The sequence below is a fragment of the Gobio gobio genome (genome assembly GCF_949357685.1).
Source record: "Gobio gobio genome assembly, chromosome: 13".
Classification (NCBI taxonomy): Eukaryota; Metazoa; Chordata; class Actinopteri; order Cypriniformes; family Gobionidae; genus Gobio; species Gobio gobio.
Window position 1 is genome coordinate 17,611,417 of NC_137106.1, and position 25,663 is coordinate 17,637,079.

Genomic DNA, 25,663 nt, shown 5'->3' on the forward strand with positions numbered 1-25,663 from the left:
CCATTTCTTTTACTGTCTATGGCCATTTGGGACAGGGCCTTACTTACTTCCTGTTGAGGTCCTGACTAACAACATTATCAAGTATTGATAAGTTGCCCGAATAGAAATGGATAATGTGTGTCACTCAATAATTAACTTTTCTTTTTCAATACATTATTACGTTACAAAAATGTTTAAGGTAATGGATACATTTAAAAGATGATTCATGTATACATTTAAATAGTATTTCTATCCACAATATTCATTACAATGTTTCTATATTTTATAGTTCATTATGCACCTTTAATTTGACATTTCACAATTAATTCTAATATACTGATTTGGTGCTCAAGAAACATTTCTTATAATTGTCATCAGTGATTACTTTTTCCGTTATATAATTCAGGAAAGTTCAAAAGAATTATAACATTAGTTATAATGTCCTTACTGTCCCTTTGATCAATTTAATCCATCCTTGCTAAATAAAATTGTTGATGTATTATTTATTTCAAACAGTTTGTCTATTGGCAAATTATTTGTTTAAATAATTATGTTAAATGTAACAATATTTCCACATTTTCGAATGGAAAACATTGCTCTTCTGTTAGGTTACCAATGTCTGAGAGATGTTGTTTCACATTTACCTTGAGTGTTTTGCAGAGTTGTGCCCAGTAGATCTGTGTCTTCAGTGAGCTGTTGTCCACTAACTAGTCTCCAAGAGGACTTTGTATAAGCCACTGACCAATCACAGGTGCCCGACTCAAATGAACAGTATGAACCCAAAGGTAAGGAGTCTGCAAAGACATAAAGCAAATTATGAAACATGAAACAAATCTGTATAACATGTGTCTGCAAACATTAGCAGAGCTTTAAAAGCTCATCAGAGGAGTATTATGTGTTATCAGGGTCACTATATCAACAGCTGGTGTAGTTTGTTTTTCCAGTTTGTTTAATTCAGTTTTAAGTCCAAGTATATCCCAAAGACAAAGCCTGAATTTCAGCAATCGGATACAGTACTGAAAGTATTCAAGTATTACATAATTCCAACATCTTTAATTCCAGTAATAAACAGACCAGAATTATGCTGACATGGGAAAAGGATAGGTTGGTTGTTTTCCAGACCTCAGTTTAATTTCTTACTGGGAATACAATTACCTCCTGTGCAAATATGATGTATTGTGACACATTACATATTTGTAATGGCGCATAAATCATTTTAGGTTGTAATGAGTTGTAAAGAGCTGAGGAAAAGTCAAATATTCACTGGAGTCTAAAATATATGGTTTGATGAATTTACAAAAGCAGATTGTGCCTCAATTAGCAGAATGACAGCTGATGTGACAGGACTCCAACTAATGTGTGCTAATATGGTCTCTGGGTACCACAGTACATATTGGCTAGGACAGATTTAACTAACTGACAGATTCATTATCCAGAGGACACGTTTTATAATGTCATGGATGTAATTAACAAGCTTAAACTTAGTGGGAGTTACTTTGATCATTTTCATTAGGATGTTGTTCAGGATTAATCATGAAACCCTTCACAGAATATCAAAAGAAATTTCTTTTGACATTTCTATATTAGAGGAAAGAACAAAAAGTCTTTGGGCCAGAATTACTAACAGCTCTAAAACTCTCTTTTGGCTATAAAAATCTACTGTCAGGATTTACTAAAGACACGCAGTGAACAATTAGCACTGAATAATGTTATTGCACAGCATTTGTAGGAGTTTCCCTTTGAAAAGCAAAACTCATGGGAGGACAGTATTTAAATGAATCACGCAAGGTGATTTACTAAGGTTTGCGCTCGTCAATTTACTGGTGTTTGTGCCATTATTAACCACCCAAAAAAAAGCATGTCTTAAAGTAGATGCTAATTTGCGCTGCTCTTGGTATATTGCGTTGGTAATGGAAATGATCCGGCTGCGTCTGTGTTCTTTCATTTGCGTGTCGTCTGTAGATCACCCGCAGAACTTTCCACTCCCATCGTTGTTTTTTTGGAATTGCGCACTCACGCTAATTTGCCCTGTTTAGTCTGGTCTGACTAAATCTGGCCCTTAGTCTACAATTCAAGCAAAGGCCAGAATTATCTTGTAGCAACACTGGTGGTTTACATACTTCTGCATTACTTATGCCAATGACTATTTTTCAAGTAAATACAGTGAGGAAAATAAGTATTTGAACACCCTGCTATTTTGCAAGTTCTCCCACTTAGAAATCATGGAGGGGTCTGAAATTGTCATCGTAGGTGCAGGTCCACTGTGAGAGACATAATCTAAAAAAAAAAATCCAGAAATCACAATGTATGCTTTTTAAACTATTTATTTGTGTGATACAGCTGCAAATAAGTACAGAGCCACTCCTTGGTTATCCTGGCTGTGTGCTTCGGGTCATTGTCATGTTGGAAGACCCAGCCTCGACCCATCTTCAATGCTCTAACTGAGGGAAGGAGGTTGTTCCCCAAAATCTCGCAATACATGACCCCGGTCATCCTCTCCTTAATACAGTGCAGTCGCCCTGTCCCATGTGCAGAAAAACACCCCCAAAGCATGATGCTACCATCCCCATGCTTCACAGTAGGGATGGTGTTCTTGGGATGGTACTCATCATTCTTCTTCCTCCAAAAACGTTTAGTGGAATTATGACCAAAAAGTTATATTTTGGTCTCATCTGACCACATGACTTTCTCCCATTACTCCTCTTGATCATCCAAATGGTCATTGGCAAACTTAAGACGGGCCTGGACATGTGCTGGTTTAAGCAGGGGAACCTTCCGTGCCATGCATGATTTCAATCCATGACGTCTTAGTGTATTACCAACAGTAACCTTGGAAACGGTGGTCCCAGCTCTTTTCAGGTCATTGACCAGCTCCTCCCATGTAGTTCTGGGCTGATTTCTCACCTTTCTTAGGATTATTGAGACCCCACGAGGTGAGATCTTGCATGGAGCCCCAGTCCGAGGGAGATTGACAGTCATGTTTAGCTTCTTCCATTTTCTAATGATTGCTCCAACAGTGGACCTTTTTTCACCAAGCTGCTTGGCAATTTCCCCGTAGCCCTTTCCAGCCTTGTGGAGGTGTACAATTTTTTCTCTAGTGTCTTTGGACAGCTCTTTGGTCTTGGCCATGTTAGTAGTTGGATTCTTACTGATTGAATGGGTTGGACAGGTGTTTTTATGCAGCTAACGACCTCAAACAGGTGCATCTAATTTAGGATAATAAATGGAGTGGAGGTGGACATTTTAAAGGCAGACTAACAGGTCTTTGAGGGTCAGAATTCTAGCTGATAGACAGGTGTTCAAATACTTATTTGCAGCTGTATCATACAAATAAATAGTTAATAAATCATACATTGTGATTTTTGGAATTTTGTTTTTTTAGATTATGTCTCTCACAGTGGACATGGACCTACGATGACAATTTCAGACCCCTCCATGATTTCTAAGTGGGAGAACTTGCAAAATAGCAGGGTGTTCAAATACTTATTTTCCTCACTGTATGTATAGTATAATATATTCAAACTGTGCATTCATTTATTTATAAAATATAGCCTATTTACTACCATTCAAAAGTTTGGGGTAGTACGTTTTCTGAGTCTCAGTCACTAAGGCGAAATTTATTTGATCAAAAATAAAGTAAAAACAGTAATACTTTAAAATATTTTTACAATTTAAAATAAGTGTTTTTTATTTTAAAGGTGCACTGTGTAAATTCTAGCGGCATCTAGAGGTGAGGTTGCAAGTTGAAACTGGCCACCGCTCACCCCTCCTTTTCGAAGCACATAGAAAAGCTACAGTGGCCAACACAGGACAAAGATGTCATCGTCTGAGACAGCAGAGAGTAGCTAGTGCTCTGTAGATCAGTCCATTTAATGCTACTGTAGAAACATGGTGGCACAAAATGGTGATTTCATTGTAAGGGGACCCGCGGTGAATGGGGATAGAAATGGCTCATTCTAAGGTAATAAAAACATAACGGTTCATTATGTAAGGTCTTTATACACCACTGAAAACATAGTTATGTATATTATATTGCATATTATATTGTATATTATATTTCTGTCAATAGTAGTGTTGTTAAAAGTACCGACCGCAATACCAAGTCAGTACTGAAATGTTAAAAATGTGATGCTTTGAGCGCTGTTGAGCGGAATCGTAAACACCTCTGACTGGCCATTGTGCTCTCACGCGCTCATCAAATATGTCTGTGATTGGCTACAATGACCAGCGCTTCAAAAACATGTTGTAAATATACATCAATGACGCTTACACAGATACACGCGGGTGCGTTTGAATGCAGGCGCCTATCAGCCTACCGGTCCGCCTGCTTGTGCTTTCCGATGCTCCTTCTCCCGCTTTCAAAACACTTTCAAACACTTCCGTGTGCTTTCAAACGCTCCCATGTGTTGATCATTGTAGCCAATCACAGACACATCCGATGAGCGCATGAGCACAATGGCCAGTCATAGGTCAAGTCAAGTCAACTTTATTTATATAGCGCTTTTAACAATACAGATTGTTTCAAAGCAGCTTCTCAGTGTTAAACAGGAAAATAATGCAACAGAATTTTACTCAGCTGTATAGCCGTTCCGGAGAAAACGGTGATGTCATCAGTTCATTTCAATTATCATACAGTGACAATGTAGGCTTTAGGTCAGTAATTAGATCATTAATTTAGTTTATATGGTTAATTTAGTTTAATAATTAGATTTATTTGGATATTTAGTTGAAAAATTGATTGTCCCCAACTGAGCAAGCCAAGCCAGAGGCGACAGCGGCAAGGAAACCAAAACCCCATTAGGTGACCTAATGGAAAAAAATAAACCTTGTGAGAAACCAGGCTCAGTCGTGGTGCCAGTTCTCCTCTGGACAATTAACAAACAGCATGATTATTATTCTGGCAACTTAACAGGTCAGAGGTCATAATAGATCGGAATATTCGAAAGATCAGAGTCATAACGCCGGAGACAGGTTTATTGAGGATGCCGTATCAATTAAACAATTATTAAATTGCAATATTTGAAAGATCGGAGTCATTACGCCGGAGACGGGTTTATTGAGGATGCCGTATCGATTAAACAATTATTAAATTGCAATATTTGAAAGATCGGAGTCATTACACCGGAGACGGATTTATTGAGGATGCCGTATTGATGAAACAATTATTAAAGTGCAATATTCGAAAGATCGGGTGTTTATGATTCCAGCTCAACAGCGCTCAAAGCGTCACATTTTTTACATTTTAGTACTGACTTGGCATCGCGGTCTGTACTTTTGACAACACTAGTCAATAGATCCTCATAAATATTACACACTGCACCTTTACTATATTTTAAAATATAATTCATTTCTGTGATAGAAAATCAGAATTTCTGGCATCATTACACCAGTCTTCAGTGTCACATGATCCTTCAGAAATCATTGGAAATGTTGATTTGGTGCTCAAGAAACATTTCTGATTATTATCATCATCAATGTTAAAAACAGTTGTGCTGATTAATATTTAAAAAAATATGACAACAATATATAGCAATATAAATAAATGAAGATTTCTAAACAAATAAATTGAACTCAACTGAACTGAATTGTAAGATATTTATCAAATGCTTTATTTCAGTTTGAATGACAGTTTCAATTATTCAGCATTACATGGTTATAACTGCTTTTTCATGCCAATCGAGTAGGTAATCAAATTATTAGGGTTCTTTTGTTAATTCTAGAATAATTAACTGAATGTTTATGCAATATGTGTAGCAGATAAATCTTTAATACATTTTTAATAGGCTGTCTGTAAATTTGGATTTCATCGAGTCTTTGCTCTCAACTTTTTTATCTTTGTGGATTAGAAGTGCTGTGTGCCAAATATTACAAAATATCTACAAGTTCTTTGTACACAGACGATAATTATAAATCATCTAAGCAGAGTATAAATGTTAATGAAGATTAAACAAATCAATAAATATGCAAATAGTTTTCCACGAGGAAAGCACACACGGATGCATTTCAGGTCCATTGTGTAGTTCTTTACTCAGTGAAAAACTTTGACAGAGTAGGTTTGCTAATCCAACGCCTCCAGTGAAAGGATTAGAAATGTATCATGGCCATAAGATTTAATACAGCTAATGTGAATGACACAGCCAGCAAATTACTCAACAGCACCTTCTTATATCGCCTTGTCACACTGCTGTGCATACTTTTATTGAGCACTCTCAACGAAATGCAAATTGGCAAGAAAGATCTCACAAATCTTACAAGGATTTATGGCTTAAAGGCCACCTTTCAAAGAAATGTTTCGATTATCATAAATTAAATTAAAGGACTGGTGGGATGCAGCAAGTTCTTTACATTTAAAATAACCAAAAAATATTAAATATTGTCTTTTTAAATGGCTAAAGAGCTCCAAACTAAATGGTCTGATGTGCGCCACAGAAATGGAATAAAACTGTGAAAGGGGATCCCATTTTGAGTGTAGCGTTCACAATTACTGACAGCCTGATAAACAGAAACTACGCATCTTCATATAAAATATTTAAAATCTTTCATTTTACTCACTGCATATTAAGCCCTCATCTTCTCCTTGTGGACAGTCGGTATGAAAATCACACACTCTTCGCTTCTCAATGCAGCCTCCAGAATGACAGGGAAGTGATGAGTATTTCTCACAATCTGAACCCAAATTAAAATAATCCTCTCCTGCAGAAAAACACAGAAAACCATCAATATTTTGTTCAAAAGTGCCATATAAGGATAGAACAATGATAACCAGTGCTGTGCATTTAAAAACTTTAATAAAGAAAACATTGAAATAGAATAATTTAAAAACCGCTGTGGGCATATTAAACAGTTTCCATATCACAGTGATAAAGTAGAAATGCTCTACAGACAGCCTACGTGCAAGTAATACATACAGTAACTCAAACACACATTTGAGTTGAATAATATTGGAGAATAATTAATGAGCCGTTACCCATCATGACACAGTCCTTCAGCTCCAATGAATCAAATGCCAGAAATCCAACTTCATGGCCGCTACAGGAAGAATACTGCACTGTCACCTGGAACGGCTCATCTATCTGACCAATCATAGCCTCCAGCACCTCCCACTGCGGACTGGGCCACAAAAAAAGAAATGCTTTTCATAATCATTCAATTTTATATGCATACTTATTGACGAACGCAGAAGCGCAGAGGATAGAGCAAAACACTGGTCATGAATTAGGAGTCTAAAACGAGAATTTTTAAAGAGAAATGGCGGAGGATTTTGATATAAGAGAAGAGGGGCTTGAGTTTGTTGCCCAGCTCTATCCACGAGAGGCGTCAAAGTGTGCGATGCTCCTATACATCCCGTCAGGGGTTACTCTTTTAGCACAAGTCGACTTGTGTACCGCTGACCACCGGAAGCTAGTTATTTTAGTCTATAAATATGGATATTTTTCTTACACAAATGCGCCACTTGTGGAGCAGTTATATGATGGATAGATGCACTTTTATGGACTTCATAAACGACACAACCATTCACTGCCATTATAAAGCTTTGAAAAGCCAGGACATTTTTAATATAACTGATTTTATTCGTCTGAAAGATGAATGTCTTATACACTTAGGATGACTTGAGGGTGAGTAAATGATGGGCTAATTTTCGTTTTTGGGTGAACTATCCGGTTCCCTCGTTTTTGTAAATCGTGGCCACGAATTATTCATTAATTTAGTTAGTTAAACTGTGGCCACGAATTAAGAATCCATTCCCACAATTTATTAATTAGTTCCCTCATTTTAGTAAATTGTGGCCAAGCTGAATTAATTTGATCCCTCACTTTGACTTAACAAATACAAGGGAACAAATTATTACAATGTGGCCATGATTTAGACTAAGGCTATATGCATTATTATATCATTCCCATTATGTTTTTCAAACAAGGGAACGAATTAGTATAATGTGCTGATGTATTAATAATTTGTGCAAACTAATACACATTTTTTGCACGTCTGCTGAAAAAAAAAAGCTTGTTTTCGCAGATTAACCCCTGTTTTAATGGTAAAATAAGCATTAGAAAAGAGAGGCTATCTTTGGAAGCATATACTGGAATATACCATAGTGTATCATTTTTGATTCCATGTAGCACCATGTTCAAGGTCAGAATATTGTGTATAACGTTTTCCACAGAATTAGTACAACCAAGGGAAAAAAAACTTTCTTAAGGGCCATTCACAGAGAATTCGTTTTTGCGGTTAAAGCGAGACGTAGCCAGTTCAGTATGGAATTAGAAGTATCTTTTTACTTGAACGCCACGTTTTTAGAATATCATGCACGAGACGCTACAAAAGACACGTCCATCTAGCGCATGTTTACATGAAAAGCTGTGTGAACTTAAAACATTAAAAAAAACAGAACTCTTTAAACATTTACGGGAACAAAAATAATATTTTCATAGCTTAATATGAATTTTAGGAAAATGTTCCTAAGTTACTCAGAACAGTGTGAACAGTGTCTTTGTTTCATACTTTCTCAACATTGCCGCTTAAAGAATATGAAGCTCAGATCAACACAAAGTAGGCTATTGAGCTAAAGAACTACAAGAGAAGAGCCAGCATTGTGGAATTCATATTACATGTCATTGCAAAAATTCATACGTGAGTATGTGAGAGTGCTTCACTAGATGTACAGGAGCTTAAGTACACAGTGGAGAGCTAATGCATTGTGTACTGGATAGATCTCTGTTGGACGGGATTATTAAGTATATGACTGATTTGTATAATACACCACACTCCATGGCGTAACCTCTATTAGGCTCAGATCCATATAGCCAAATGCAGAAAGTAAAAGTATATTAGCTACGTCATGAATGTACTAGCTCGTTCCAAATTGCATTGCATCACCATCTATTCCTAGCTTTCTGTCAGAACCAATTATGCCAAAAGAAACATCAGGTCCTAGTTTTAGAAACAAAATGCTTTCATCCATCTTGTTCGTGATGTGCCCAGCATAAGAAAATCAATACCAACCACATCTCCATAACAAAAGTCTTTTGGTTGACATTTGTTTCTTATGGGTACAGAACGCTGCTTTATACTATTCTTTCTGTAAGTAAAGCGCATATGTCATTGCTTTTCTATTTACTTACAGAAGTGGCTCTGAAAACTTTCTGTTCTCATTTTATGATCTGTCAATCGCAGATCCATCACAACATTACCATTACATTTAGATATTCTTGTATGAGATATATATACACCGATCAGGCATAACATTATGACAATATTGTGTTGGTCCTCCTTTTGCTGCCAAAACAGCCCTGACCCGTCCAGGCATGGACTCCACTAGACCCATGTAGGTGTGCTGTGGTATCTGGCACCAAGATGTTAGCAGCAGATCCTTTAAGTCCTGTAAGTTGCGAGGTGGGGCCTCAATGGATCAGACTTGTTTGTTCATCACATCCCAAAGATGCTCGATTGGATTGAGATCAGGGGAATTTCGAGGCCAAGTCAACACCTCAAACTTGTTGTTGTGCTCCTCAAACCATTCCTGAACAATTTTTGCTCTGTGGCAGGGCACATTATCCTGTGAAAGAGGCCATTGGCACCAGGGAATACGGTTTCCATGAAAGGGTGTACATGGTCTGCAACAATGCTTAGGTAGGTGGTACATGTCAAAGTAACATCCACATGGATGGCAGGACCCAAGGTTTCCCAGCAGAACATTGCCCAAAGCATCACACTGCCTCTGCCAGCTTCCCTTCTTCCCATAGTGCATCCTGGTGCCATGTGTTCCGCAGGTAAGCAATGCACCCAGCCATCCACGTGATGTAAAAGAAAACGTTCATTCAATTCATAAATTCAAGAATTCATCAGACCAGGACACTTCCATTGATCCGTGGTCCAGTTCTGATGCACACGTGCCCACTGTTGGCGCTTTCAGAGGTGGACAGGGGTCAGCATGGGCATCCTGACTGGTCTGCGGCAACATACCCAACAAACTGAGATGCACTGTGTATTCTGACACCTTTCTATCAGAACCAGCATTAACTTCTTGAGCAATTTGAGCTACAGTAGCTCGTCTGTTTGATCGGACCATATGGGCCAGACTCTGCTCCCCAAGTGCATCAATGAGCCTTGGCCGCCCATGGCCCTGTCGCCGGTTCACCACTGTTCCTTCCTTGAACCACTTTTGATAGATACTGACCACTGCAGACCGGGAACACCCCACAAGAGCTGCAGCTTTGGAGATGCTCTGACCCAGTTGTCTAGCCATCACAATTTGGCCCTTGTCAAATTCGTTCAAATCCTTACGCTTGCCCATTTTTCTTGCTTCTAACACATTCTAACAACACAACAAGGACAAAATGTTCACTTGCTGCCTAATATATCCCACCCACTAACAGGTGCCGTGATAAAGAGAGATAATCAGTGTTATTCACTTCACCTGTCAGGGGTAATTATGTCATGCCTAATCGGTGTGTAATATATATATTACAACTTCATGGCTGGCTCATTTATTTTTAAATAAATGCTGTACTAAACTGAAAAAATGTATCAGTTTCCACAAAAATACTAACCAGGACAGCACAACTGTGTTAAACATTGATAATAAGAAGAAATGTTTCTTGAGCAACAAATCAGCATGGTTTCTGAAGGATCATGTGACAATGAAGACTGGAGTAATGGCTGCTGAAAATTCAGCTTTGCATCACAGGAATAAATAAATGACATCTTAAAATATATGAAAATACAAAACTCTATCTCACCTGCCAGTTCCTTGTTCCTTGATTGTAAGGGCTATTTGTTTGATGACGGAATTGTCAGTGTGTTTCACAAAGGCGGATACGTTTCCTGTGAGTGGTTCCGGTTGGAAACGAGCGAGACGAAGATGACATAGTGGCCCACTGCTGAGCACTACAGGACTGGTCATGTGGAAACTACATCTGCCAGCAGCCAAATTAGTTGAGGTGGGCTTTAGTAACAGAAAATGACCTGATGAAAGACAGGAAACTCTTATTGGACTGTAAATGACAGACAATTGATTCTTTTATTTTTTTTAAACAGAGCTGTAAACCTTTTATGCAAAATATACTTTACTATGCTTTAATGCAGAGCTCCTGAATGGGGTCTGCCAGTCATTGTTTGTTCTAAATTGAGTGTTAAAATATAATGAAAATGAAGGGAAGTTATCATTGATACCTTCAGATTTTCCAGCGGAGTAATCTTTAATTGGTTGAATGCCCCATTTGTTGGATCTGTGTTGCTGTGGTGATGTAACATACCAATCCCCTCCAGAGCTGTGATTGGATAACGTCCAAGAACATGGAGATTCAAAATCACAGAAGGAAACTGCGGAAGGATGAAGAAACACTATCAGAGGGTTAACGGGACGTCACAACTCACACGTCAGTGGCAAAATAATGACTTAAACTTTAAATGCAGGATCAGCTGTAATAGAAATACTAATCAAAATAGAGAAAAGATGAATATGTCTGGATATGTGGAACTGTGAACATATTTATCAGCAACACACAGGCAGATCTGGCCAAACTTCGAAAAATAAACACTGAATAAGACTATATGGACAACACACCAATTTTTTATTTAGCTACATTGTGCTCTTATACAGATAAATATTAGTCATATTAATATTAATAAATATTCAATCAAATTTTACAGAAAGTTTGCCCTGATTTCTCCTGATTTCCTACAAACTTTCTATAAAATGTAGACTGTAAAATATAGACTGGATTTTCAGCAGTCCTCCAGTAATCATTATAAAATTCAGATTTGGTGTTCTTATTATTGTCAAAACAGTTGTGCTACCTAACAATTTTGTTGTGCTACTTAACAATTTTTTTTCTTTTTAACAAAATGTTATTGAGCCCAAACTTTTGAATGGTCGAGTAGATAAATATATATATTCAATACCTAAATACCTACCCTATACCTAAAGTCATAGTTAATACCCAGACGGATTACACATGTACCAGATGTGGGCCGGATCTGGGCCCTCACTATGTAAGTAAGTTAGTAAATAGTGAGAATTGGACACTAAACTAAAGTGTGACCATATAAATAAATATACAGATACACAAAGTATATACACAGAACCCCCTAACCTTTCAAATATTATCTGTCCGTAATTAAAATGAGTATAAGAAAAAGCGACCTTGTTTGTAAACAGATTTGGGAAGAAATTAGGTTCAGTGGTAGGATCACACTGGAACGCCCTCAAGAAAAATTTAATTAAACAGTTTTTTACGCCCCATTCCTTTAAAATACATCCAAAAATGCAAAACTTTATAATAAAATTAAATCATTAGGACAAGGGTATGTCAGTTTGGACCAGAGAGGGAATATCTTGAGGGCTTTCTGTTTGTCATCAGGCATTCCAGTGGAAAGACACAGACAAGTTGTTTTTGGAATCATGTAAGGCTATTGATGAAGAGAGACCACAAAGAGGGAAACCACAATGCTGCTCTGATATTTGACTGAAACATCCCAAAGGGAAGTGCCCTGGGTGGGTGGAATACTTAACCAGATCAATGTTTCTTCTCAGTTGAATGTGGTGACTGTAATGACAAACTCCATTTAGGAAAAAAACTGAGTGAAATGAAAAGGAAGAAAATAACTGCAAGACATCTGGTGAAGGAAAAGGGAACAAATAAATAATCAATTTTACGTTCACTGTCTTCAACTGGACTGTAGTCGAGAGGATTTGGATGCAGTGGATCTTCTACTGCTCTTTCCAACAGAGCACAACCGCTCCTGAGAACTGAGGAAAGACAAGAAAAATACCATCAGAGAAAGTCCTTGTTTTGCCTACAGGCGACGTTATGCACAGTTCTTGTCTTTTATCAATGAGGCATTTATTCAGAACAGCTGGACATGGTGCTGAGCATTTTACCAGTCAGCAAACACTTCAGCACCCACGACTACTTATGTATAAAATAAATAAATTAAAACATACAATTAAAGAATTAGAAAGACTTAATATTAGCTGTTTTTTCATACATGTTTAAATCTAATAAATTATATATAATTTCTTGTTTACCATAGGACCTTGTTGAAACACAACTTTACTTCAGTCATCTGAAGTTTCCCTTTCTAATACAGTGCTGTTTTAAAAACCTTTCTTACGAGCACTGGATTGTGACTGACTTGAGGTGGGCCAAATTTCAAGTGATGTAATTTGTTATAACAGCATTTCAAAAGAAAAATCCTAAAATGTCAATGTTTCCTCTTGCAGATAGTGGCACATTCCAGGGAAAAAAACTCCATACAGGCACGAAGAGGGGCAGCATTTTCTTTTAAGCATTTTAGCACAATGCTGTATTTTAAAATATAGAGACTAAAAAAATTTATGAAAGCTCATTATCACAACAAAAGCTCATTATAGTGTGCCAAAATCAGCTCAGTAATGAATATGCTTTTCCAATTATGACCCACACTTCTTACACGCTGATGTAGACTATTCCTGTCATTTCTCAGACATAAACCACATCTGTTTGATGGGGCTTAAAATGACCCTCTCCTGAAAATATTCCCTTGATTTCAATGGCGTCAACAGTATTGAGTTAACAAGAAAAGCTTCTGATGGAATGCTAATGAAGATGGTAAGGTGTAACAGATGTAGTAGGCCAGTAAGAGCTGTGCATGTAAACCTCACTACCCTGATCTCAGGAGGCGGACTAGTGACTGACCCTAGAGGCAGTGGTCTTTAGCATCCTTGTTAGCATGCCTGCCTCCCATGCCAAAGGCCCTGGTTCGAATCCCACTCGGTTGAGTAGGACCGGTTACAATGGCATAAAGCAGGATTTAGAACAAACATACTGACTTTAAGGTTCAGATAAAAATTATGATGTTGAAGTTCGCAAGCCAAATGCTGCACAACAATCAGTTTGTCATACCCTTTTGAAAGCCATTATAAAAATATCTGCGAATCTTTTGAATGCAGGATGATTCATATGACACATAAACCGTTTGTTAGCAGACCCTGAACATTTTAAATACTGTAAACCATGCTTTTTAGGGCATGTGAAAAAAAAAATCTAAAACTAATAAAATGGCAAATTATTCCTTCAAAAACAAATTCCTCGACCAATTACTTGTCATGGTACATATTCTGCACAAGAGCAAAACACTGTACTAAAAAAATACCATGCCAAATCAAACACATGACGTTATAATCAATGACATGATTGACACAACGGCTTTCTTTTCATCTGATTGTCGGGGAACTGGGAAGATATTTAAAATATATCAACAAGGCAAATTTTAGCAACAGAGACGACTGAGAGCACATCTGTGTAAAGACTCAAATGGTCAAAAGGTCAAGACTGACAAAAGCTCAATCACAACAATATAGCCAATGGGGAAATTGTCATGTGACAAAATCATGTGATTTCCTGCTAAATATACAAAGAGACTGCAGCTGCCAAAATGGATCATTAAAATGGGCAAGTAAGCAACATTTCAAGCCTTATATATTCAACCACAAATGATAATCATATTTCCAGTAAATTACACTGGCATTGAAGATCTTGGAAAAAAGGGCCTGTATTAACCAGATGCACACTATAAAGAAGTTAAATATGTTTAAAGAAAGTAAATGCAGGCTATTTAAAGTCTCCTAAAACTTTAAACTCACATTATTTATTATATTATAATTTTTAGTCAATAAACATTAGGTGAAAAGTGCAGTCTGGCTGTGTATGTGCAAAGGTTTCAAGTATTGATACTGCAAAAACAACGTTTTGTTCTAGGCTACTTTAATTAGCACATCCAATAAAGAAATAGTTGCTGGATTTGCAAAGTTCTGCCTTATAGTGACACTGAATCTTTGAAAGACATTCTAATGTGTAATTCAAGCACAACTTTACACAACTGTTTTCTCCAGTGGGTTTATTTTTGTCAATCTCTGTAAATCTTGACTACAAAAAAAGTACCATTGCCCAGGCTTAGTTTAATGAACATGCAATAGTGGAGCATGCTGTTAGACTACAGGTATGCAAATGTTCACAATAGAACACTAGTATAGGCATTTCACCAATTTTGTAAAAAAAAAACCTGTAAAACCATAATGACACAAAACATTTGTATGTCATATAACATACATAAAAGCATAAATATCAAATCAGTGTATAGGTGATTTTGTTATGTCCATCTATCTGAGTTTTTAGCCAGACTAAGATACTACGTGGATCAGACTTATGCTGATGCTTGGGCTGTGATGATAATGAAAAGATGAATATCCATCCAGTTAGCTGATTTGAAATATGAATATGAAATAATTCATATCTGCACATGAGGAGCCTATAAACCATATGAAACATGTTGGTTTCACACTAACTATAAATATTATGCTATTATATGGAAATCCACAGACTAAATAATCTCGCTGGTGTATTTCTATACTGTATAGCGGCACAAGATTTCTTAGTTGTAACCTCAAGTTAACCCGCTTTCTGGGGGGTCCGTCCTACAGCAAGAACAACTTATTTCCTCTTATTTAGCTCTGCCAAGAGAGCACTCTCTGTTCGATTTGCATGTGTGACAGTCCTCTGATTTTTATCCAATTGGTGAAGCATGGCATCTGGCCTACCTGTTCCGCCCAGTTTATGGCCCTATAGGAACATCTGACAGCTGGCCTTCGTTAAGCGCACACTCTCAGCAGAGAGCTGTCACTCCTCACCAACATGATACACAGCACAGCATGCCCAGCTGAGTCATCTGCTGAGAGAGTGCCCAAGTTTCTCCAAGCTTCATCCTGCTCTTTCGTTCTCTGAGAGGATAATGTCGACTCTTAATACTCTCCATTTAAGCTAAGAGGCACACAGGCAATCCTCACAACTAATGTCTGATGCTGTGAAGGAGCTGAGACATTCAACGGGTTTAAAGGGGTCATGAAAAGCATTTTCAGATCTTTATATCGTCTCTGCGGTCAGCTCACAAAGACTTTTGTGCTAAAAAAGATACAATATTTGTAAATGTATTTTCCATCCTTATTTTCACACTCAACGATGTAACCTCCTCCAGAAGTGCAAGTAAACGCCCACTGTTGTGACTGGTGAACTTCTTAGCACCGTATCCACTCACAGCATGTGTGATGTGTGTTTTAATGCTCAAGATGGCCAGCGCTTGAGTTGTGCTATATATGTTTGAGCCTGAGGCGGAAGTAAATGAACAATGCAACCAAAGATTGCAACAGTCTGTTTCATTGTGGTAATTGCTCGCCCTTGCTAAATCTCTGTATACAGTTCTAAAACTATAACTTGATGTTGAACTGATGTATTTAATTGATAGGCCTATTTAGAAAAACCGGCAGTAAACTGATAATTATTTAAAAAGAGTCAGTTGTGAAATGAACAAACATAAGCATTTTTGTTCAGTCTCTCAGACATGTTGTTCAAAATAAACTTAATTTCCATCCATTCATCCATCCATCCATCCATCCATCTTCTTCCGCTTTATCCAGGGCCGGGTCGCGGGGGCAGCAGTCTAAGCAGAGATGCCCAGACTTCCCTCTCCCTAGACACTTCCTCTAGCTCTTCCGGGGGTACACTGAGGCGTTCCCAGGCCAGCCGGAAGACATAGTCCCTCCAGTGTGTCCTTGGTCTTCCCCGGGGCCTCCTCCCGGTTGGACATGCCCGAAACACCTTCCTGGGAAGGCGTTCAGGAGGCATCCGGAACAGATGCCCGAGCCACCTCAGCTGACCCCTCTCGATGTGGAGGAGCAGCGGCTCTACTCCGAGTTCCTCCCGAGTGACTGAGCTTCTCACCCTATCTCTAAGGGAGCGCCCAGCCACCCTGCGGAGAAAGCTCATTTCGGCCGCCTGTATCCGGGATCTTGTCCTTTCGGTCATGACCCAAAGCTCATGACCATAGGTGAGAGTAGGAACGTAGATTGACCGGTAAATCGAGAGCTTCGCCTTACGGCTTAGCTATTTCTTCACCACAACAGACCAGTACATCGACCGCAATACTGAAGAAGCTGCACCGATCCGTCTGTCAATCTCCCGTTCCATCCTCCCCTCACTCGTGAACAAGACCCCTAGATACTTGAACTCCTCCACTTGAGGCAGGAACTCTCCACCAACCTGAAGTGGGCAAACCACCCTTTTCCGACTGAGGACCATGGCCTCGGATTTGGAGGTGCTGATCCTCATCCCAGCCGCTTCACACTCGGCTGGGAACTTCATTTCCAATAGTTTGATTTTTTTGAAGGTTATGCACAGTTTTTGGAAGTGCAGTTTGCCTACATCCAGGGATAGAACAACATACTCGACAACTTAGGCCCTGTCCCCAAATGGCACCCTAAACCCTCACAGTCTTCCTCTGAGTCCGCACTTTCACGACGTAATGCCTTTTTGACTGCCGGGAAGAAGTCCTCTGAGACCCTTCTGAGACCTAAAATGACAAATGGGACACCCTGTGGTCTCGTGGACTTAACGGACACGCGCACGCAGCGGCCATTGTAAGTCCACAAGACCGAAAGTGCACATGAAGTGTGCCATTTGGGACAGGGCCTCACCCTCTGTCACATGTCTGTCTGTTTGTTAGGTCTTTCAGTTGTGTTTTGATTCTGGCACATGTTCCTTTGTCTTAAAGGGTTAGTTCACCCAAAAATGATAATTCTGTCATTAATTACTTACCCTCATGTCGTTCGACACCTGTAAAACCTCCGTTCATCTTTGGAACAGAAATGAAGATATTTTAGTTGAAATCTGATGGCTCTGAAAGGCCTCCATTGGCACAATGGCACTTTACACTCTCAAGACCCTTAAAAGGTACTAAAGACGTCGTTACAAAGTCCATCTCACTACAGTGGTTCTAAAATAACTTTATGAATCGGCGAGAATAGTTTTTGTGCGCAAAAAAACCCTAAATAACGACTTACATAGTGATGACGATTTCAAAACACGGCATCATGAAGCTTCGAAGCGTTATATATCAACTAAAATATCTTCATTTCTGTTCCGAAGATGAACAGAGGTCTTACAGGTGTCGAACGACATGAGGGTAAGTAATTAATGACAGAATTTTCATTTTTGGGTGAACTAACCCTTTAATGCTGCAACATACTCCGCAAGAACAGAGAAAAAAGTTCTCGCTCCCAGGACTGCGAGAACGAAATTACGTAATTTTAATAAAATGTATTATTAAAGGCAGATATAAGGCTTTTGAAGATGTCTGGAACCCCTTTATGATTTTCTTAGAAAACAAAAATAATAGGGATATATCTGATGAGATGTTAGAAGATATGTAAGGAAAGTATTGGTCGATGTGTCTTGTACTCGGAGGCCCTAATTTGATTTCTTTAAGGTTTTTTTGTGTGTGTGTGTGTGTATTTGTGGGTGTAGCCTATATTTGTATATATATTATATATATATATATATATATATATATATATATATATATATATATATATATATATATATATATATATATATATATATATATATATATATATATATATATATATATATATATATATATTGTTTTCCTTTCCGTTAATTATCTGTATGTGAATATGTCAGTGTTTATGTCACAAGTTTGTGTCGTTATAACGTTGTCTTTGTTTTGTAATCTAAAAAGCAATACAAATACAAATAAATAAAACATTTATGTGAAATAGAATTTTTGTTGTGACATTATAAAAGTCTTTACTGTCACTTTGACCAATTTAATGTGTCCTTGCTGAATAAAAGTATTAATTCGGTAGGGTAGGTTGTGACTTTTGTCACTCCTCATGCTTAAATGGGTTGTGCTTCCTTGGGTTGTTAACAGAATTTTTCCTTTAGAAAGCCCAAATGCACTCCCCTCTGCGTACAATATGTATTTTAAAGCCCTGACTTATAGCCACAGAATATGTTTTCATTCTGCATCCCTAAATGAAATTAGCTAAAGATGTGCATTATGTTACAAAGAACAGAATTTGACGTTTAACAAATATATATATATATATATGGCTGTAAAAAATAATGAAGATAGTAAAGTATGCAAGCCCACTTATCTGAGCCCCCATTCATAAGAGGTGAATCAGGCTTTTGGCATTTAAAAAAAAATGACTCACATAATAGATTTTTTCCTGTGACCGGTTGCGGTGAACCTGATTTCAGCAAGTACATGTTCAAGTACAACTGGAACAACATTACAATCAACCAATCAGATTTGAGGGACGTTTATAGGCTTACAACCAGGGTTAGGTTCTTATGCATCAGTGTTGTTCACCTGTCATTTCCCTCTGATTTTAGGGATACGTTGTGGGTAGGAATAGGGTCATTTTCAGACCAGAATGTTGTTCCAGGATCAACAAAATATGTTGACCAAGGAACATGTCTTACTTGGCAAAAAATAAAAAACATCCCACCCATAGTCAAACCCTCAACATTCACATCCTATACATTTCTATTATAAAGTGGAATGGGCATTGATAGAAAAAAAGCAGGATTTTGTTTTTCAAACTGCATACATTCCACAGAGTGCCTATAAAATTAATTTAATTTTGCACAGGTCACTGACTATCTAGATGTATTAGTATAAAATGCAAATGTATTGATTGAATTTGAAATTGATGCTTACTATTGAATGCCTTTTATAATTTAGTTCAAGCCAACACTGTCTATCATGGGATCCAGCTCAGCTTGGACTAAAATCAATCAGAAGATTAAAACAAAAAACAGCGGCACGATACACACATGAGAGCAGTTGTGTCCCTTCTGTCTGTTTTCATTCGGGCTTTTGTCTTGTTGCCAGATAATTGCAGAACAGCCTCCTTACCATATATGAGGGAAGATCCATCAAAGTGAATCGTTTTATTCTGACTGCATCAATTGTTTGTTATTGCAAGGCGTTAAAGGGATAGTTCACCCAAAGATGAAAATTACCCCATAATTTACTCACCCTCAAGCCATCCTAGGTGTATATGACATTGTTCTTTCAGACGAATAATCCACACAGCTCCGGTGGGTTAATAAAGGCCTTCTGATGCAAATCAATGGGTTTTTGTATGAAAAAAATCCATATTTAACATGTTATAGAGTAAAATATCTAGCTTCCAGCGGACCGTCTTCTGTATTTAATTTACGAAAAAGCACAACTGACATGACAATGACATTGGACTAAGCATTTTGAACTGCGAGAGGCATTAAACTTTCTTTGTAAGTTAAATACGGAAGGCAGTCCACCGGAAGCTAGATATTTTACTTCATAACATGTTAAATATGGATATTTTTCTTTCACAAACCCATCAATTGGCTTCAGAAGGCCTTTATTAACCCCCTGGAGCCGTGTGGTCTACTTTTACAATGGAGGATGCACTTTTTTGGTCTCCAAATTTTGGGCTGCCATTTACAGCCTTATAAAGCTTGGAAGAGCCAGAAATTTTTTTAATATAACTTTGATTGCATTCGTCTGAAAGAAGAATGTCATATACATAGGATGGCTTGAAGGTGAGTAAATTATGGGATCATTTTCCATTTTGGGTGAATTATTCCTTTAATACTGTAGATGTTGTAAAAACATGTTTATCTCTCTGTTTTGGCCTTCCATTCACACTGAGACGGTGCTTTTGTCCTGTGAAATCTTTTTTTTTGCTCTTCCAAGTGCATAAATTTGAAAACGGCATTTTCACGGAGTGTGGACTGTGAAAACGAAGGTGATGCATATTGTACTGACAGTATTACCGGTATTGTGCCTGTTATATGCTATTCACATTCACACTGTTGCTAAAGATATGTTACTTTGTACACTCTTCATATCACACAGTCCTGCAATTTGTTTGTTCTGTGGCAAAACATGAGTAGTTGCGTTTTAGACCAAACATAGGGTCCAGGGGGGCTAAAGTCTCTACGTGGTAAAAGGCTCCATTTATTTATGTTCATTTTCTTCTAAACCACTAGATAGCACAAAAACTTGCCTCAGCACTTTCCAAAACAACGGCTTTTCAAGATGAACGTGGAAATTTGTCTGATCTTTGACGAGATCGCAGGCAGCAGCGCAAAGATGATTCTGCGCTCATTTGATCTAATATTTGATGTTTTTTAAAATGTTGTAGATTTGAGTAGCAAATAAGAATCGCTAAAAGGTCTTGTTAATGTTTGTCGGTTTTGTACAAGGTAATTAAAGCAACAGTTTTTCAATAACAGAAGAATATGTAAAAGTGTGGTATTAGGGGAAAAGGCACCATATAACATAATAAACAGCTGGCTGACTTTTACATGTGTTGACATGACATGGTTAGATTCTGATTGTAAGTATCATATTTTAAGTTGGGTGTCCACCTTAGAGATAATCACCATATTTATAATGAAACCATCATATTTAAATATGTGATATTAATCATATAATAAAATATAATTTATTGTTACTACTGTAAATCTATATTAAATTATTATGGGATCTCCTTCGATGCTTTCAGAATATTTTCTTTTTTTTAAATTATTTTATTTCTATATTTTTCAGATATATTTCTATATTAACATATTTTAAAGAATATTTATTGATCCAAAATGGAATACTTTATTCATCAAAATAAACAGAAAATAGTTCAAACTTTGCTAAAGTGATTGTTTTGAACAAGTATTAACTTAGACATTATAAAAAACATTATTTTAGCGAAAGTATTTGTATCAATACTGTGTGCCTTTTGCCCCATGTCTGGGGTAAAAAGCCCCCCTTGGCCTTGACACCCTATACATTTTTAAGATTTTTAAATCAAATAAACCACTTTTATGATTTATTTTCACACAAAATCTGTTGCTCCATAAATGTTCAATACAAACATATATATTTTTCTGTATATCATACATCATAGGAGTAGTGAAAAGCACATTTTTCTAATGGTGTGCCTTTAGCCCCGTTGTGCCCTATAATGGTGATTGAGTGCGACGTGGATGGTGTTGTGAACTTCTGTTGTTTCTTGAAGTAGAGACCAGGAGAACTTGGATAGGTTTTTCAGCATGATTCTTTATTGAGAAAAAACGTGCTGTCTTTCCGCTGAGGTTCCAAGTCTGACTAAAGCCAGTTGAACATTGTATTTTATATACATTTCAAGGGGAGGGATTATACAGCCGGGGAGGCGACACTCTAAGCAATACAATGCCTGATTTAATCAGCATAACAGTGTCAATCAAATACATAGATGCTAATCCAATCACTCAGCATAACAGTGTCACTCAAATGCATAGATTCAATCAGCCTACCACTCAGGGGCTCCAAAAGTCATTAAAGACAAATGGTGCTCATTTTAGAAACAGGAACTGGCCTGGAAGAATCTGATATCATCATTTTTACCTTAAATGCTAAATACAATGTACTTTCTTAAATTTGTAATCCCACAATGGATGAGTGAATGGTGATATTTTGCTAAATAAAATGATCCTTCCAGCAGAATAGCGTGAGAAATGTGCTGTCTGTTCCGTCTGTATCATCTCAGTGAGCTTTTATGAGGTCTTACACAGTGAATGTACTGTTTTCTGACGTTTCAGTGTGGATGAGAACCTTTTGGAAAACGGTTGAAAATGCTAGTGTGGACGAAGTCACAGCGTTTGGAAATTATTTTTTGATGTTTATATGATGACAATTTATATTTGTGCATCACATCAGGCCTAAATAACTGAATGTTGTTTCTTTTTTTTCATGTATTGGCACATTCATAACTAAAATGTTCTGTATGCTGCTGTTTTGGATCATATTTTATAATTAATAATTTTTTGAAAATATTACAAAACTACTCTGAAAGGTTTTGATTTATTTGTCATTTCTATGTTCTATTAAATTATACATGTTGTGATTTCTGACCTCTCCCGGCGCAATTTAATATAACTGCAGCCCTTTCACAACTCTTTGAAAAGGTTCATGTTAATTACTTTGGAATCCTTATCAGATGTAATGCCATTGAGAAAATATCACTTGACACAGAATGTTCCTCATAACCATTCAATAATTAACTAGACCATATCTGAGCTTCTGATAACAATCTACACTGCCAGATGTCAAAGGCATACAGTGATTCATCAACTAATCATATAAAGTTACCATGTCTGGGTCAAGCCAACCACAGGGATTTACTGTTCTTTCTGATGTAAAGGATGTAGACACGTTTGAACAGGAGTGATGCAACAACAACAACAACAACAACAACAACCACATTTTAGTTCAACTGCCACTCTTAGGGAGCAATAGGTCTCTAAAATTCTCTCATTCGGATTCACTGAATGTCACAAACTAAATGTCAACAACATGACAAAGTCAAAACAGGCCCATCTCTGCTGCTTCACAGGACACAACAGCTTTGAAATCAAAGTGGTTCATTATTATGGAGTGATAGACATTAAGAGGGAACAAAATAATTCCCTTATGAAATTAAATTAAAATAATCCTCATGAGACTGTTTAATTGCATCTTGTGTGGATGTTACAAGTACTATCTGACACTTTCAACATACACTTTGGTGGCCCATGACCTTTTCAGAGGCCTACATCCCATGTTGCTTTACAGTGAGCACTATTAGATATGTTTAAACTATTATGCAAGATAACATTAAAGACTTTTAAAGTTTTTAAGGTTGTTTATGTCTTTGTGGGGGTTTTAATATGCTTTAAGACAAACCATGCATTCATCATCAGTCACCACTATTGCTGAGTATTTTCTCCTTAAAACTGCCGTGTACTAGCCTGACAAACCAGACCCACATCAAGATGTTGGGTCTGGGAACACACCATTGGCAGGGCTCAATCCAAGGGGCGGGATAAACGGTTGTCTTTCAAAATCCCTCTGCACACAATAGAATAGCGCTACAACCAACCAGAGCAGAGAAGGTGACGTAGAGCTAGTTAATAGATTAAACTTTTGCCGTATCCGGTCGGCAAAACTCTGAACACATCTTCCTTTCTTAAGAATGACTTCAGTGCCGTTCTTTGTTCTTTTCTCAAAGAAAAGCTTAACTCCAAATCTTCCAGAGTCACGATTCGAAAGACTGCTGTTCGCCAGCTTCTTTGTTTACAAGTAGCACGTGGAACCGCTGCAAATCTGCTGTCATAATGTTAAGCCCGCCCACCTACTCTATACACGATGTGATTGGCCTGACCTGACCAGAGTTTGGTTTTTCCAGCTCGCAAGCCAACGGAGAGTTGCGTCTAGATTTATAGGCTAGCAGTGTGCCAAAAACAGTCTCAAAAACATGGTTTAAAACCGCCCCTTTTTTTATAGCATTTTTTTAAAGGGGTGGTAAAACACATTCTTTTGAAGGCTTGACTGTGTTTGTGGGGTGCACTGTAACATGTGTTCATGCTTCGTTTTAAAAAAAATTGCCTTATTTTTCATATATTTGACCTTTATTCTACACTGCTCTGTCCCTCCTTGTAAAACGGTCTGATGCTTTCCGGGTTGTATGAAGCCAGTCCCTCAAAAATCCGGGCTCAGATTGGTTAGCTGGCCCAGTGTGTTGTGATTCGCTAAACGCCTAGTGCACGTATGTCGGAAACGTCACGCCCCTTACCTTTATCGGAGGCTGTGCTTTGGTCAGTGTTAGAAACAACGGCGTCAATAAAACCATACCAATCTGAGCCCGAATCAGACCCAGAACATTTGAGTGAAGATGATCGAGCAGAACCTGTTCAGTCCTCGAGAGTAAAGACTGCGGATCTATAATGATCGCTACTGAATGGCACTTTAACTTTTGTATTTTTAGAACGATTATAGCCAAATATCTGTCGCAAGAACTAACCCAAAACTAACACTAAGCACTGGCTTTAACTAGTAAGTTAGCCAAATCACACACAGAACCATGTTTAGCATGCCTGTAGATAAACAATACATAAAAGCTCTAATCAAAGAATCATTTACACTAATGCCAGGTTCGCTGTTGAGATTTTAACGTTAGTGTTTGTAACGTTAGGTGTTCGTCGGATAACGTTAAGTATGAATGAGCATTTAACAGACTGGTTTGCAGAACAGCGTTGTCATCTGTTTACTTCCTTGCTACAACCTATTACAGGAAAACACATCGATGAAAAATAAATCAGACTTACAGGTTGTGGCCCGTGAACAGCTTCTGTTTGTAAATCCAGCTTTCAGGACAAGCCGTTGTGCATATCCTGTATTGAACTCGCGAAGTTTGTGGAAGTTTGTGTTGTCCTCCGTGAAATGTGCAGCGCGCGCATCATGCATCCACGCACCGGCAGTGTTTTTTTCACGCAGCTGACGTTGTGCAAATCTGGCATTGAAATCGCGAAGACGGTGGATGTTCTCCTCCGTGGATGTGCTGCAGGGAGCCCTGCGCGTGCCTGATTCCCCGCTGACTCAAACACACGTGCATATAACATGTTTTATTTTAAACGCTCTGCAACGCACCCCCGTCCCTATGAAGGCTGAACAGAGCAAGTACCCCAGACCTGCAATCCGGATGAAAATAACAGCGTTTCCTTGGCATCGCGGCAACAACACTCCAGCCTAACTATACCACAACAGCGCCGCGATACAAAATGGCCTCACCCCCCCTTATTTCATATTCCCCGGAGGAGGGGTTTATGTAAATATTGGGCCTGGTGATGTCAGCAAAACCTGGGTGAATGTGTAGTAGTCCCTAGCGGCCGTTTGCTGTAGTCCTTAGAAACTGATTTCTTTAAAAGCAAATATCTCCCTTTGCTTTAAACTTTGAACGTTGTAACTTTGCAGATGTTGTTTATGCTCAAGCAGCAACATT

General features: G+C 37.9%; 1 protein-coding gene across 1 annotated transcript in view; it reads right to left on the reverse strand.

Moving 5' to 3' along the window:
- ltk (leukocyte receptor tyrosine kinase) overlaps positions 1-25,663 on the reverse strand; it is a 64,798-nt gene that overhangs the window by 34,719 nt on the left and 4,416 nt on the right. Inside the window, exons 2-7 of the mRNA XM_079832640.1 lie at positions 12,638-12,730; positions 11,152-11,301; positions 10,719-10,944; positions 6,947-7,089; positions 6,532-6,672; positions 624-773 (exon numbers count right to left, since the gene is read on the reverse strand). Coding sequence (XP_079688766.1) covers positions 624-773; positions 6,532-6,672; positions 6,947-7,089; positions 10,719-10,944; positions 11,152-11,301; positions 12,638-12,730 — 903 coding nt within the window. The remainder of the gene's footprint in view (positions 1-623; positions 774-6,531; positions 6,673-6,946; positions 7,090-10,718; positions 10,945-11,151; positions 11,302-12,637; positions 12,731-25,663) is intronic.